The sequence below is a fragment of the Adelges cooleyi genome, unplaced genomic scaffold, assembly GCF_023614345.1.
Source record: "Adelges cooleyi isolate 19-005CV unplaced genomic scaffold, UGA_ACOO_1.1 ACOO_flye_CR_arks_rails_tigmint_CR_PRNA_1, whole genome shotgun sequence".
NCBI classification, from domain to species: Eukaryota; Metazoa; Arthropoda; class Insecta; order Hemiptera; family Adelgidae; genus Adelges; species Adelges cooleyi.
The window spans coordinates 4695541-4711064 of record NW_026095751.1 but is presented as its reverse complement, the minus strand read 5'-3'; the positions used below and the strand labels follow the sequence as shown (position 1 = coordinate 4711064).

At 29.3% G+C, this 15524-nt stretch overlaps 4 protein-coding genes across 6 annotated transcripts; 3 read left to right on the top strand and 1 right to left on the bottom strand.

Moving 5' to 3' along the window:
* Positions 1 to 838: 838 nt before the first annotated feature.
* LOC126833060 (immunoglobulin-binding protein 1) lies at positions 839 to 3206 on the top strand. Its single transcript, XM_050564188.1, has 4 exons — positions 839 to 1106; positions 1186 to 1412; positions 2383 to 2871; positions 2943 to 3206. Exons 1-4 carry the CDS (start codon positions 990 to 992, stop codon positions 3133 to 3135), a joined length of 1026 nt encoding a protein of 341 aa, XP_050420145.1. The 5' UTR covers positions 839 to 989; the 3' UTR covers positions 3136 to 3206.
* Positions 3207 to 4156: 950 nt separating this feature from the next.
* On the top strand, positions 4157 to 6433 carry LOC126836375 (uncharacterized). Of its 3 annotated transcripts, XM_050569704.1 has the most exons (5): positions 4157 to 4607; positions 4667 to 4717; positions 5351 to 5488; positions 5564 to 5780; positions 5863 to 6433. In XM_050569704.1, exons 1-5 carry the CDS (start codon positions 4510 to 4512, stop codon positions 6349 to 6351), a joined length of 993 nt encoding a protein of 330 aa, XP_050425661.1. In that variant the 5' UTR covers positions 4157 to 4509; the 3' UTR covers positions 6352 to 6433. The 3 variants fall into 3 exon arrangements, with proteins under 3 accessions (XP_050425661.1, XP_050425671.1, XP_050425678.1); XM_050569714.1 differs by lacking the exons at positions 4157 to 4607; positions 4667 to 4717 and adding an exon at positions 4766 to 5021; XM_050569721.1 differs by lacking the exons at positions 4157 to 4607; positions 4667 to 4717 and adding an exon at positions 4767 to 4997.
* Positions 6348 to 8973, bottom strand: LOC126836374 (mRNA cap guanine-N7 methyltransferase). The gene is made up of 6 exons (XM_050569689.1): positions 8641 to 8973; positions 8330 to 8568; positions 8029 to 8210; positions 6875 to 7154; positions 6673 to 6802; positions 6348 to 6491 (listed from the first exon to the last, which is right to left on the bottom strand). The coding sequence occupies exons 1-6, from the start codon at positions 8786 to 8788 to the stop codon at positions 6439 to 6441; spliced, it is 1032 nt and encodes a 343-aa protein (XP_050425646.1). The 5' UTR covers positions 8789 to 8973; the 3' UTR covers positions 6348 to 6438.
* Positions 8974 to 9467: 494 nt separating this feature from the next.
* LOC126836373 (peptidyl-prolyl cis-trans isomerase sig-7) lies at positions 9468 to 14134 on the top strand. The gene is made up of 7 exons (XM_050569673.1): positions 9468 to 10120; positions 11007 to 11139; positions 11216 to 11320; positions 11390 to 11545; positions 12346 to 12442; positions 12520 to 12755; positions 12820 to 14134. Exons 1-7 carry the CDS (start codon positions 10051 to 10053, stop codon positions 14117 to 14119), a joined length of 2097 nt encoding a protein of 698 aa, XP_050425630.1. The 5' UTR covers positions 9468 to 10050; the 3' UTR covers positions 14120 to 14134.
* The last annotated feature ends 1390 nt before the right edge of the window (positions 14135 to 15524 follow it).

The following is a 15524-nucleotide window of genomic DNA, read 5'->3' as shown; positions in this document are numbered from 1 at the left end:
AAATTAATTTGAAGGTTAAACTGTGGTGTGTAAATATTTTATTAGTTCAGTAATTAGAACTCTTTTTTGGTAACATATCACAGCATTCTTGACAGTGATTAAAAAACAAATGTTATTTAAACATATCACCGCAGAATGCGTTATACTCGCCCTATAGTGAATTTAGAGCAAAAACACTTAATATAAAATCGAAAGATAACAATATGTCGGAGACAATATCATATCCGAGTTTGAAAATAATAACGTACAAAGAAGTTTGTTATTTAAAAAAAAGTAAAAACTAGTTGTTTTTACTGAATGTTAAATATTAGGTTTAAAAAAAAAAGTTATGGCATTGTCTCCAAAATCTTGTCAACTTTCGTTTTCGTTACAAGTAGTTTTTCTCTAAAATCATCACGGAGCGAGTAAAACGCATTCTGTATAGGTATGAATTAACGCTAGAAAATTGGATAATTACTGAATAATGTCCTCTTAATAATAATGAAAATACGATTAGGAAAATTCTGGATTCTGAAAATTGAAATTAAATTTGAATTAATTATTAAAAACATTTTTTTTTCATTATTTAGTTTTACTGAAGGCTGTAACTTTAATTATATTGCTTATATTTGGCTCATAACAAATACTGACTACTGTAAATGAGATGGGGCATGAACAAATTAATAGGTATGTTAGCAACTGGTGATAAACAATAAATGGCTGTGGGTTTTTTCGGGCAGCTATGTATTTTTTACGAGAGAATACCGGCTTCCATACTTTAAATGATTGATAACACAAGTCGCCGCATACCTATTTATTTGGTCATCCTGTATATAGTATTTGCAGATAACGAATTATAGTGATAACGGAAAATCCCATATAATAACAAAATTAAAAAATCGCAAATTAAATATTTTACTTTACTTACTATAAAAGTAATAAGTAATAACGGAAAATATAAATACAATTATATACAACAGACTATAGTCTGTACACAACATTTTGAAGTAATGGCAGCATCGGTTGAATTTCAAAATTTAACATTGTCAGAATGTTTTGATCAAGGTTTAACATCGTACGAAAGCATTTGTGATTCTACAGAACCAGCCAAGGAATCCGGAGTTCAAGTTTGTTATTTTAAGTTAACAATAAGTGTATACCAACACATACATAAGATATTAATTATTACAATTACGTTTTTTTTAGTATAAAATAATAAAATGCATGAAAATGTTGGAGTATGCTACACAACTTGTGTCCGCTGCTGGACTGTACAGCAATAACGAAACTATAGATGAAGTACCGACTTCAGATATTAAATACATGTTATTACCATTTATGTTGGGATCTCTAGCCTTAAAACTTACAAACAATGGAAATCGATTAGATGTTGTGAAAACAGCAGAAGTTTATTTCAGAGATTATTTACAACGGTAAACATTTTAGTAGTTTATATTTTGCTTTCCTTTGCGGTTTCTATGAAATTTACTCTATCTTTCCTAGTCTGAGCATACTGTGGTCTATCTTGGTAATATTTTCCAAGTATGTTGCTACGCTCTAATCTACTCCAGTCTATTGGCGTACAAAACATTTTTTATTATCTGGTTTGTTGTCAATTGTTTCAAATCCATATTGTTTCTCTTTTCTTATTTTTCTGCGTTTGTGTTTGAAACGGGTCCGTACTTACTAGTCTAATAGTAAGGGAGCATATTGTGTAGCCTAATAACAATAAAAATACATTTTTATAACATACGACAATCAATCTTATCAAAACACTCCCTACAGTGCAGTAAATATTGTCGCTCATTTCAGGTGCTACAACTTATATATACATACATTTATAAAACCCCCATCAGCACATCTCGGAGTGATATTTAGTTGCATTTTATACTTTACTCATATACAGACCAAATTTGAGTAGTTCATTGTAAAAGTGGTATAACTCCCAAGCTTTTAAAATATTCATATTTTTGCTTAATGGGGTCACATTTAGTCATATCTTTCATTATAAAAGATAAGCAACTCCAATAAATTAAAAAATAGAAAACGCTGAATGAATACTTGTATTGTTTTTCCTACACACTAATTTACAAAAAGCTCGTTATTTCAAAATTCAATTACAAGGAGGTAATTCACTTTTACAATGAACGCAGAACGACACATTTAACTGTATTAATTTTTATTTTTTGGTGTAAAATAAAAAAAATTTACTTTCATTCTTATAAAACATGGTATTTCGTAATAATAATAGAAACAATTTATTTTTAATTTTCATAATTTCAGTAGAGGGAGGTGCGATCCCACCATCGCACATAGGTTCGCTACGCCACTGCATTTACTAGAAAATGCAAACCATTAAATTATTGTTATGTATTCACATTACTACAACAGTGTTTGTTATAGGTGTAAAGATTACGGTATATCAGATCTCACGTTACCTTCTGAGTACAGCGAATCCGAAGAGACGACTACTCAGTCAGCAATGGACTTTTCACTTATGGCTCGTAGAAGAGCAGAAAAAATTAAAAGCTACAAAGAACAAAAACTAATGGAGTCTCAGTTACAACTGCTGAAGGAACAGAATGAATCCAACAATGTCGACGAAGAAATAAAAAGAAAATATGTAACTTCTTTACTTAAGTATAACATTGGTAAAGCTCTAGAAGAAATTGATTCGCTTCAAGCTGAAATGAGAATATTGTACTTCAAACTTAAACATGAGAACAAAGACAACCCAGACCAAGCTAAAGGGTTAAAAATAAAAAGTAAACCGCTGATGCCGATTATTATTACTAAAAATGAATTGCAGAAAAAAGTATTTGGTGCCGGTTATCCAAGTTTACCTACTATGACAGTAGAAGAATTCTGCCAGAAGAGGTTTAATGATGGAGTGTGAGTAGTAGTAATGATAATCGAATAATGATTTTGGTAAAAAATAATTAATGTACATTTTTTTGTAATAGGTGGCACTTACCGACAGCAGAAAATACTAAATGCTTACAACAAACAGCCGAAACTTCAGAGATAGAGGAAGAAGAAAAAAAAGATATAATAACCGAAGCTGAAGAAGAAAATGAAAGACAGCGCCTAAATGCACGCGATGAATACAAAGATGACCACCGAAGAGGGTGGGGAAATAGATACAACCGAAGTTAAGTATTTTATGTATAGTTTCAGATTTTATATGTTCTGTAAATTTTTAATATTAAAAATTATTGCTAATTAAATGTTTGTTTTTTTTAAAGTTGATAATTTTTACAAAGTAAATTTTCTAATTTTTTAATTATTTTTTATTATTTACTAAACTTTACTGAAATATCTATTATGTTCAATAGAATACTTTAAAAAAACCTCACAATTATTATAAAAAAAAAAAATGTAACTACAGTGGACCCTGACTCTGGCATAGCAAGGACAAAGCATATTGGGATTGGGAAGAGTACAGGTTTCTAGAAGTCATTATAACTGAAAGTGATAAAATAACATTATATTAAACACGTCTATATGAATCTGTGGATGGTAGGAGTATTGCATATTGATAAAAAATATTGTGAATGCTACAATGTGCTTAAAATTGTATTTTTAGTATTATAATTAATATATTAAATTCTAAAAATTAATAAATAGTTACAGTTTGAATTCATAACACATTACCAGCCTTGATCTGGTGTAAGCAAATTTTAAGGCAGATAATGAATATTAAGTCCTATTTATTGGACGGTCTTATGATAATGAGATGAGTCTTAACGTATGTTGGGACCCAATAACGAGACATAAATATTATGCTGCATATCAGTCCTATGACCTGAAACAGCGGCATAGCGGCATACTCTATGGCAACTAGAAAATATTTACTCAAGAAAAAAGTATTTAACCAGTTTTAATTTTGAAACCTTTAAAAAAATCACAAAGAAATTGCTGTTATAAATTATTTATTACCAGGAACCACAAGGATTTGAGAAAATATATATTTCTACTAATATAAAATGTATATATTGTATAAATTTATACAATATAATATATATATATATATATGACATAGTTTTAATGTTTAATTGAAAAAACGGTAAGTTGCACTTCATTAACTTTTCACATGTTAAAAATAATTCAAATAAAATTATGTTCAACTATGCAGTTTAACATCAATTTTTTGTGTAGTTAAAGTGGATATTAATTGAATTAATGCATTTTGGTAAACGTCACTCCATTTTTAAGGGTAGCTGTGTGCCTGTGTATTTTAGAATTCAGATTTCTTACAAATTTAAACTGACTACCACTAAGTAAAAATTGATAACACAGATAGCACTGACATACCTATTTATTTGGTAATCTGTTATCATACCACGATAACATAACTTTATCTTTTATCATTAAACATACTACATAGTACATACGGCTTACGAGTTTCAAATTTTGTAGTACGTAACGAACTGTAAATTCTTACTTTTCAATGTTTAAAAAAAAACTCAGTTACTTCTACTAAAAAAAAATAATTGTTTCAACTAAATATTTTGTTAAATTGTGACTATAATGACTACATTAAGAGAGGATAAATTGAAGCAAAAGGGTATAATAAAAAAAAACGAAAGACCAAGGTTCATTATTGCAGATCCATACGAGAAGTTTTGGTAAATCTAGAGATTTGTACTTAATAGTTATATAGTTTTCATATATGTATATTTTACAGGCCACTTTTAGATTCAGACAATTCAAAAACATTAGTCAACGAAATGGAGAAGTAAATGGCAATAATTACGTATAAATAAAATTTATAAAGTTATTAACAGAATTGCAACTATAATGTTTGAAATTTTGTTATTAAAGCTTTTTAATATTTTTTAAAACAAGGTATATCAGTCTATTTATACCTCGTTTAAAATAATATACATTTGATGCAACATTTCCAAAACTAAGTTAATGCTGTGATCTGTTACACATTCGTAGCTAAAAAGATGACTAAGCTATCATACTTAATTAATGTTTTGTCATTTTCTTAAAATCATCAATGCCAACAAGAGGTCTGTTTTGGTTTCATATTACAAGTATTGAAAACATTTTCATTATGATTTAACAATATTTTTTGATTAATATTTTAAGACATGGAATCCTGTCTAAATTTTGTCCATAAAATATTTGTAAAAAAATTGTTTTAACACATTATTGAATTATTATTAATTTTGTGCTGGGGCAATTAAAACTAATTTTTTTGTGAGAAAATCCTTTGATCTAAAACTGTAGGTTGCTTACTATGTTATGTATGAAATAGTAAAATATTTTATGTTACACTAATATGATTTATAATTTATCTATTTATTGCGAACGACCGAATTTTTATTTTATACAGTGTATAATTATTGGTATATATTTACAGAACAATCTTAAAAGAAAACGGAAAACTCAAAGTAAATTGGTCTACATTAAAAAATTTACCTTTGTTGATTCGAAAAGAAAAAATTAAAGAGCTCTCAAAAAAACACAAGGTTTTAAGTCCGAATCTAAAGGCACAAAGGTAAATTTGAACACATTTAAAATTATTTAATATGATTTCTATAAATGTAATTATTGTTTTTAAATTGAATAACAGGTTAATTCTCAAAATGGGAATTAATGAAATCAGCAGATCGATTGAAAAAGATCAATTAGCTTGTTGTGTAGTGGCCGCAGACGTAGCTAACAGTGTGATAGCAAATTATTTAATTATAATGGCCGCAACTAAGAAAGTACCGTGTGTTATCCTCCCGGACATGCGTCTGGTGACAAACCGTATAATTGGTTTTCCGTCTTCAGCATTAGGACTTAAGGTAATAATGGTTAAAAATGTATTAAAATACCGAGGTTGCTAAAAAAAATATGTTTCGTTACTAATTTATTTTATATTTCAAGACTGATGTTATACAATTAAAAGATAATCCTCTTCAGCGACTCTCTCAAATTATTATAGAGTTTTCGAAGCAATTCAAACACCCTTATCCAAATAAAATAATTAATAAAGAACAGAAAACTGTAAAGAAACGATCCAAGATTCACATTAATGTGGATGATTACCTATTGAAAAAACCAAGAGTGGGTCGAGCTTTTGTACCGAGAACAATTTCTAGCCAACAAGAACTAAGTGATCCATCATTTATACTTATTGGAAAAACATGTCAAGAAATGCAGATCGATCGAGGCAAGGGTGAATTCCTCTCTAAAGACTTGCTCTGTATAGATACAAACCCAACAGAGGATATGGGAGAAGTGGTCAAACGTGAAACCAAAGACTGTAAACAGCCGTTGAGATATTTTGCATTAAATATGAAAAAAGTCAAACCAAATCCAGATAGAAAATCAAAGGTCAAGAGGATTAAAACTAAAATAAAAAACACAAATTGATAAGTATTAAGTATAAAATAATAATCAATTGGACTATAAATTTTAAAAAATGTATCTACAATAATAAAATAGTTCACTATTATATGATCAGTCATCCTGTTGGTCGTGTGTTTTTTCAAATCTGAATACCATGTAGAGAGCTGAAAATAAATGTTTATATAATAAGTAAATTTAAAAAATGACTAATGTCAAATTAACAAATATTAAGTGGTGTAATCTTAAGCGTATATTCACAAATTATAAAAATATAATACAGATTACATATCACATTATTTGCGGTATACTCTTACAACTACACCACTGCAACTATTGTATTCGTACTTGCAACTTCCCATTCCGATTGAGTAAGTGTCCCTATACTTCTGGTGTCATTTGCTTTTAAAAACTGTTCTGCTTTTACATAGTCCTCTGTCATTCCCATAACGTTATTTCCTTCACGCGGTGGATATAACTAAAAAGTTGGTTTATTTGTTATTCAATCGATTTTATGGGCAGTAATCTACTGTTTAGTTTAAGTTTTTACCTCTAGTGCTGTAATACGATTTAAAAAGTTGAGATCCTTAGAGTAATATTTCTCAAAGTATTCTGAAAATTTCATTTTCATTTTTAATTCTAATCCATAGCTTTTTGCCAACTCTTCTAATAAAGGAAAGTGAACCAAAAACTCGGGACAGTCAACAACGCCTTCCAAATGAAAATTATATTTAGCTCCGAATAATGGAAGTTTGTCAGTATCGCACTCAAATTCGATATTGTAGACACTGTTACCAAATTTTTTGCCTCCATTTTCTTTTAAACGCCTCCTACATAAATGAATACATTAAATATAAACTTATTAATAAAAAAAAAATTAAAGGTATGCTATATAGTATTTAAATATACTAGATTAAAAATACATATGTACATATTTTTTAAATAATAAAGGTCAATTCACACATATCAGTGACGTGACCGTTCCGAGATTCCGCCAGCCGTGATTTCTATTCACAATGGTCAGTGTTTCATCCGTCATTAGGTCTGGAGGTCGTGGCCAAAATGTTTTCGGAAAATGAACTACTGATGATTGCTAAAGTTTTGAACGAAGAAGAGGAAGAAAATGTGGTAAAAAACGGATGTGGGTTCATAAGGCATGGACAAATAGGTCTTCAGAAGGGGAATTTTCTACATTATATAAAGAATTAACAGATGATGGAACAAAGTTTTTGGAATATTTTAGAATGTCAGAAACTTCGTAATTCATATTTTTAAATCACTATCTCCAACGACCAACTGAGAATAGAAAGAGCTAGAAAATAAATGGAGTTTTTCTATTCACAGTTAGCACAACACGCAATAGCTGAAAACCCTACCGACACGCGGTCGTGAAATTGAAAAAATATTGTCGGGAATTAATGTGATGATCACAGTACGGTGTTGGCGAAGGCACTGTTTGCACTGTCACGGCCCCTTTAAATCCTGGAAGAATATTTTGGATTTTGTCGGCGGGACCACGTGCCTGTCACGGCACTGATATGTGTGAATCGACCGTAACAGTAATATTTCTTAAAAAATTAAATTATAGTAATTTTTCCTTTTGGAAAGTACAAACTTATTTAAATGAACTTTTTTTTAATTTAAGTATTTACACAAATACTAAATATATATATACTACATGGTAAATAATATAACGTCACTTACACAATTTCGTTTGCATCAGGTATTGTTCCTATAAAATAACCTCCTTTACATAGGTTGGAAGATACATTATTCAACATACATCGAGTTTGCTGAAAACTTTCAAAACAATAGTGAAATGCGAATTGGCAACTAACCAAATGCAATCTCGCTCTGGGATTAATAAAAGCTTTATTTATAGGCACCTGAAAAAAAAATTATTATTACAGATATATAGTTAAAACGTAGTACGACATCAACTTTATGCATTCTTGAAATATAATTTTGAAATGGATAATTTAACGTAAATAAAGTGAATGGTTACTCTTGTACAATCGGCTACGATAAATTTGGCTTTGAAAATATATCTATTTCTTTTTTTCATATCTTCGTATCGAGATTGACAATTAGCTATCGAACCTGGCGATATATCTACAGCCACAAGATTTTCCATGCAGCTCGTATTTCTCCACTTATTCAAGTCTCCACCTTTGCCGCAGGCCAAGTCTAGCACGTTCAATTTACCACCGTGTAAATCCTCATTAAATATAGATGCGGTCTCTTCTATAAATTTATTTAAAAAAAAATAAAATGCAATTGAAATTTGAGAAAATAGATTATTGCAAGTTAACTTACTTATAAGTGTCGATTTGACCCAATTGTTAAAATTTCTTAAGTACAATATACGAGATTCGTTTCGGGCTGATAGATCGTTTTCTCCGTTGTCATAATGACGGACGATGGTGGCCGCTAGCTGCTCTTTGGGTTCGACGATTTCGGCCATTGATCTAGATGAAAATTACTGGTATTTTTTATAAGGTATAAATTGTAATAAACCAACACCTGCTAGTGTTAGCTTGAGATTAATAATTAATTAAATTTTTTATAATCATTGAATCTAACAGGATCGAGTACCAGCGCCTAAGCAATCGTGGTACCGACTAAATCTGAGTGAAATCAATGGAAAATAAAAATTTAAATATATTATCAATAATGATCCGCTATTGTTGTGATAACCGTAAACTGATAAGGATTCCACACAACATAAACATGGCCGCAATTTGAGCACAGAATAACCAGAAGGAAAACTTTAAAAAAATTACATGGGTTATTGCTTTTGCAGCAGGGAGCTATAGACTATATTATTCGAAAATTGTAGTTCTCCAATATATATAGATTGTCACACTGACCCAGGAAACAGCATTGTAATTTAGTCGGTGGTAATGTACTAAATTCGTGAAAACAAAATGTCGAACACATCCGTCCCGGCCTAGGCTTCCCTTCTGGTTATTCTGTGTCTATACCTATTGGTTAAATTTGATAACGCGAATCGCCACGAGCACGGTTTGTTTGGCGCATAAAACGGAGTAAAATATAATATATTACCATTGATAAATTGATTATAAATAATAATAATCAAAGATATTACTCTATAGTCTATGGTTTGGCGGTATCCATAATATGACGATGTGTTGGCGGATCCATAATTAAGAATGAACTTTACTTTAGGTTTATCTAATCTGTGGCGGATCTGTAATCGCCAATCGGTGGCCTCTTACAAATAAAAATATATTATATCAACGACTAGACGAGTCATCAATTTTTACAATATGGTAGCCGATGTTTTCTAGAAAGAAATACACAGCTGGCCGAACAAACCGGCAGACATTTTGTAGTTATTACGAGTTGCTGATATCCTTTCTATTTATTTTGTTATAGAATATAGAAGGCTGAAGGCCTATTCTAGGTAAATGAGCCGAAAGCTGCACCACGCGCGCAGAGCTGTCGAACGGTTACCAAACGGCGGTTACCGCTATTACCTTGGCTTTCCCTTGTTGGCAGTTGGCACTTGGCAATTCAGTTTATCACGTTCGTGCGACACGATACGTTTTTGACTTCTTCCTCTGAAAAAAATTTCTTGGTGCTTACTATTTAGTTTTACGATCGTGTTTGTCCCAATGTTTCATCCCGATTGTGTTTGTTTTGCCCTTGGGATTTAGACCAGTCGGCCGTTTATTTCAAGCAAATCCACACGAACATTGAATTATGTCGGTAGTTCTCGAAACTACTATAGGAGACTTGACAATTGATCTGTTCACAGAAACAAGACCTCACTGTGAGTATTCAATCCACTATTTCAAAACAACATCATAATGATAGTCTAAACCAATATGTGAGAATCAAAATTATACTGGTTAATTGTGTTAAATAATAAGCAGGAGAGCAAAACAATTATTATATTTTAAAGTATATTATTATTTATATATATTTGTGTGTGTGCAAGTAAAGGGGAGGCTCATCAGTTTTATTTAATATATTTTTTACAAATTGTTAAACCAATACAGATAAAAAAAAGATTTCATAAGCCAGTACCTATTTCTTGAAATAATTTCACTTGTATCCTCTGGGCTCTTACCCTTTAATTTTTTGTTATAGAGTTATATTTGTTTTCTTCCCATGTAGCCAGTTTGGTTGTCTGGTAACTAAAGCCTGTAATGGTCATTGCAGTAGCCTGGTCTACCGTTTTTTGTTTAAAACCGGGTATACACTAGAAATAATTTAGAAAATTTACTTGTGACAATCATTAACAATGTTTGATAATACAAATTTAAGCTAACCATTTGCTTAATATTGTAACCGTTTAGACATTTAGTTTCAGAGGTTTTAAAATTGTCTTGGAGGTTGAATGTTTTCATTTTCATAATTTCACATTGTTGGTAAATATGTTTGATGATATGTTGTTCAGTCTTATAAATATTGCATCTAGAGTGCATTTTTAAACAGTGGCTATAAATTAACCTATGACCAGTTAATTTTTAAGATTTCATCTACTTGAACAATTCATTTGATAACCTACAATTATTACCTAATGATCTAAAATTTTCCATAAACAAGGTTTATAGCAAAAACCTTAACAATTTTATTGTTTTAAAAAAAAATCTTTTTTATTGTTTAAATTATAATTATTTATACTTAAGTAGTATGATGAATTTTTGTTTTAGCATGCAAAAACTTTTTGAAATTATGCAAAATTAAGTACTACAATTTTTGCTTGTTCCATCACATTGAAGCAAACTTTGTTGCACAGACGGGCGATCCGTCTGGTACTGGAAGTGGGGGAGAATCAGTTTATGGGTATAGATAAATCATTATATTTTTATGTTTTATGTTATTCTTTTAACTTAAATACTACCTAATTAATTGTATTTAGAATCATTTCTGGTAAAGACGCAAGATACTATCAAGGGGAAAGAAAACCAAAAATAAAACATGATCGACCTGGTCTTGTTTCAATGGTACACTGCGGAGATAACTTGTATGTAATCAAGTTTGTAACCGTGTAATATTAAATACTTAGATTATTTATTTATTTACTTATTTTTAGAGTCGGTTCCCAGTTTTTTATAACTTTAGGAGAAGATACAACCTGTTCATTAGATGAACACATTGTTTTTGGAACAATATCCGAAGGCCATGACATTTTACTCAAATTAAATGAGACCATTTGTGATAACAGTCATCGACCATACCAAGATATAAGGTTGGTATTTCAAAACTATGGATAAAATATCTATTATTACAGTTTATGTAATGTAGGTGCCAGTCCTGGGTAAAAACATGTTTGAATAATGTATAAATTATAAAAAAAATTGAATACAATTATTTAATTTAAAAGATAATATTAAGTTAAATTTTAAAATGCTCACATCTTCACCCTTAAATATTAAGAAAACATCTAAAGATGTTGCACTTTTTTTTACTTTACCTTCTTATAACTATGTGGTAATGGCTGAATCAAGTTGACAAATATTCTCGGACCAAAATTTAACTACCTTCAACTGTCTGAGTCACTTTTTTATTTAATTCAGATTTCCTTTTTTTATTATTTTTAAAAGCTGTATATTGGGTTTTGAACCATGAACACTAAAACTTGTAAAAAATGGTCATAACATGTAGAAATTTGTAAAAAAAAAAATTGGGTTGCCCCTTTCAAAAAATTAGTCTCGCTTCTAAATTTTGTCAAATTCTCTTCCTCATTTTGACTCCATCTCACCATTATTCATAGTGACAGGAAGTTAAAGTTGAAAAATGTATTTACCCAATTAAGTTTATAAAACTAATCTAGCTTTTTTTGATGAAATTTGACATAACTAAAACTTGGTATTGATTCTATAAAAAAAGTGCATTATTCGTCAATAAAAAATCATTTCTTTATAATTATTAAACATTTAGTTCAATATTATTTCTGTTAATTTAAGGATAAAATTCACTTAATTTTGGCAAAATCTTGTTGATATCTTTGTCGAATTATATTTTATTTTACGTATGTTGATATTTCAGAATAACGCATACTATTATCTTAGATGATCCGTACAGCGACCCCAATGGTTTGATTATTCCCGATGGTTCTCCAAAACCACCTTTAGAAGTCCTGCAGGTAAATTTATTATTACATTATAGAATTTGGTTGGTTGTATGGTAGCACTGTAAATTACATACTTTTGTTTATTGTAGAGTGATAGAATTGGAGCCGATGAAGACATAACAGAAGATGTGGATATAGCTGAATTGGAAGAAAGAAGAGAAAAAAAAGAAGCGTTAGCTCGTGCCACTATACTAGAAATCGTTGGAGATTTACCTTCAGCTGAAATAGCTCCACCTGAAAATGTATTATTTGTTTGTAAGCTAAATCCAGTCACTAGTGACGATGACTTACAAATCATATTTAGTAGATTTGGGAAAATTATAAGGTAACCTAAACTTATCAATTGTATAATGTTATTTTATTTTAAGCTCAGTTTATTTGTATTTTAGTTGTGAAGTTATAAGAGACAAAAAATCTGGCAACTCTTTGCAATATGCTTTTGTTGAATTTGACAACCAGAAATCATGTGAGGACGCTTATTTAAAAATGGATAATGTGTTGATAGACGATCGACGTATTCATGTTGATTTCAGTCAGAGTGTATCAAAAATTAAATATTTGGGTAAAGGACGAATAAAGTATATGGATAAAGAAGACGAAGGTAAAAACATAAGTGACAAATATTCGAAAAATAGAAATAAAAATAAAAACAATGATAGAGCTAAACATGACAACAGAGACAAAAAATCTGATTATCAATCTGAAAGATTTAAAAAAGATGAACAAAAATACAAGCATCGAGATAATGATTATGAAGATAGAAATAAAAGGTGTGAAAAAAGTGATAGTCATCAAAGAGTTGATAGAAATACAAACGATAGAAGGCATTCTAAGGAAGAAATCATAAAGAAGAATGATAGGAACGATAGAGAGAAGAAAAACGAAAGAGATGACAGAGATAAGAAAAGCGAACGACACAGTAGGGAAGAGAGAGAAAAGAAAAGGGATAGAGAAGAAAAGGATAAAAGATATGAAAAATACGACAACGGTAGAAGAAATGATAAAGATGAACGAAATAGAAAAATTGAAAAACGTGATAGAAATACCAGAAAAGACGATAAAAATATTAAAAGGCACATATCGCCAAGTAACGAAAAATATTCTAGATCAAACGATGGTTCAAAGCGTAAGTCATATGATAACGAAAATGGATTATCCAAACAAAAACTAAATAAAGAAGTAACGCCACTATCAAATAGAAAACCAATTAAAATACAAGAAAGAAAAAAAACTGTTGAAAATGAATTATCTAATAAAGAAATATCAACCAAATCGGATGAAAAAAAGGCATCTAAAAATGGAATAAAAAAAAAGAGAAGGTCACGTAGTTCAAGTACTGTTTCTACGTCATCATCTTCTAGTTCAGATTCATCTAGTTCATCATCCAGTAGTAGTTCAAGTTCAACCTCATCGTCTAGTTCTAGTTGTGATACTAAAGTAATCAAGTATTATGATAAAAAAGGCAAACTAGTTAAAGTGGTGAAGAATCGAGATTCTAGTTCTAACTCTGATCGTAATCACAAAAGACGTCATAAAAAAAAAATAGTTAAAGTATACAAAAATATTAAAAAGAAGAAAAGAAGTACGTCAATTACATCAAATTCATCTTCTAGCGATAGCGAGAATAATAAAAAGAGAAAAAGAAAAAAACAGGGTTCAAAAAAAAATAATAAAAAAGTTAAAGCTTAAATGTTTTCATAATAAATTGTATATTATAATTTAAAAAATTGTTTTCATGCAAAATATGTTCATTAATTATCATTGTATTGTATGTATAAACTTTCATTATTTAATATAGATTTATATATTTTTCTTCTATAATTAATTTTGTTGTCAACATATTTGTTTTATACCATGTACAAATTAAGAAAAAAATTTATCAACGTTGTTATTAATAGTATAATATTTGTACTTAGAAATTGTATGTAAAATTTTACATATTTTGTTCAAAACATTTTATATTCCTCATTTTTTAATGTTTTGTTAACAATGTAAGGGAGTTCACTTTTAAGTTCATATTTTTTTTTATAAATGTTTTTTTTTTTAATTTGACACATTTTCTGAATCTGTTTTTAAATAACTAAATTAATTGGTGTTATATATGAAATTAACAAAATTAATTATTTAACAGTGTTATTTATTTATAGTCATATTACTTGATGTTATTAAAAAAAAAATTGGTAATATATGTTTAATTTTGTAAATGGTTGAGGGAAAAAATGTATTTTTTAAAAATAACTGAAGAGTTTTAATACTGCAAGTTAGCTTAATGCTACTGTTCAAACTAAAAATAAGAAAGGAATCAAATAAGAAAAAATTAATATATTCATAAATAACCGAAAAATTCGATTGGATATTTAATTTCAAAAGTTTCATTAGTAATTCTTAAAAAATGTATCAAATATTTTATCATCGCCGTTTACGGAATATTAAACGTAAATAGTAAATACATTTAAGCTGCAGTTAACAGTTAATTCCATAGGCTATAGTGATATCGATATATCATATTATATCTATGATTATTGCATGTCGATACCAAAAATATCAATATTTCATTATCGTTTTTATCCCACCTGCTAAACTCTTAAGGCTGCCGGTGCGATTACACTACAAATTAAATGAAACATTTTTTTTCGTTTCGTTTAATTTTTGATTAATGAAGTTTGTTATCTAGTTACTATGTACGTCTTCACGTCGCGTCATGGCAACCGGGAGATTATAAAAAAATGGATAGGACAAGCCATAGACCTATAAAGATAGGTCTATGGGACAAGCCAATATTATTACTGCAAGATGTCGCAGTCTGTTTTGGAGAGGAGGCTAGAGTGAGAAAGATATAAAATTTAGATTATATGAGTTTGAGAGAGACAGATGGTAAAAGGTCTTTTTTAAGGTTATAGGTACAAAAGTTATTATAATATGATTTATACAATAATACGTCATACGTTTTTGTTACAGTCGATGTACAAAATAACTATATTATAATATGTTATTAGTCAATTGCTTAATATTTTTACTTTAATCATTTATAATTGTTGAATACTATTTAAATGTATGACGTATGTAAAACAGTGAAAATAAAAGAACCCTCATA

Coding starts and splice junctions, on each gene's coding strand:
- LOC126836374 (XM_050569689.1), bottom strand. CDS start 8,788: ATGGCCGAAATCGTCGAACCCAAAGAGCAGCTAGCGGCCACCATCGTC. Junction 7,155..8,028: donor CCTGATGCAAACGAAATTGT/GTAAGTGACGTT, acceptor TCATTTATGTAG/GAGGCGTTTAAAAGAAAATG. Junction 6,492..6,672: donor ATCGGAATGGGAAGTTGCAA/GTACGAATACAA, acceptor ATTTATTTTCAG/CTCTCTACATGGTATTCAGA.
- LOC126836373 (XM_050569673.1), top strand. CDS start 10,051: ATGTCGGTAGTTCTCGAAACTACTATAGGAGACTTGACAATTGATCTG. Junction 11,546..12,345: donor CGACCATACCAAGATATAAG/GTTGGTATTTCA, acceptor TTGATATTTCAG/AATAACGCATACTATTATCT. Junction 12,756..12,819: donor AGATTTGGGAAAATTATAAG/GTAACCTAAACT, acceptor TTTGTATTTTAG/TTGTGAAGTTATAAGAGACA.
- LOC126833060 (XM_050564188.1), top strand. CDS start 990: ATGGCAGCATCGGTTGAATTTCAAAATTTAACATTGTCAGAATGTTTT. Junction 1,107..1,185: donor CCAAGGAATCCGGAGTTCAA/GTTTGTTATTTT, acceptor CGTTTTTTTTAG/TATAAAATAATAAAATGCAT. Junction 1,413..2,382: donor TTCAGAGATTATTTACAACG/GTAAACATTTTA, acceptor TGTTTGTTATAG/GTGTAAAGATTACGGTATAT.
- LOC126836375 (XM_050569704.1), top strand. CDS start 4,510: ATGACTACATTAAGAGAGGATAAATTGAAGCAAAAGGGTATAATAAAA. Junction 4,718..5,350: donor TTAGTCAACGAAATGGAGAA/GTAAATGGCAAT, acceptor ATATATTTACAG/AACAATCTTAAAAGAAAACG. Junction 5,489..5,563: donor CCGAATCTAAAGGCACAAAG/GTAAATTTGAAC, acceptor ATTGAATAACAG/GTTAATTCTCAAAATGGGAA.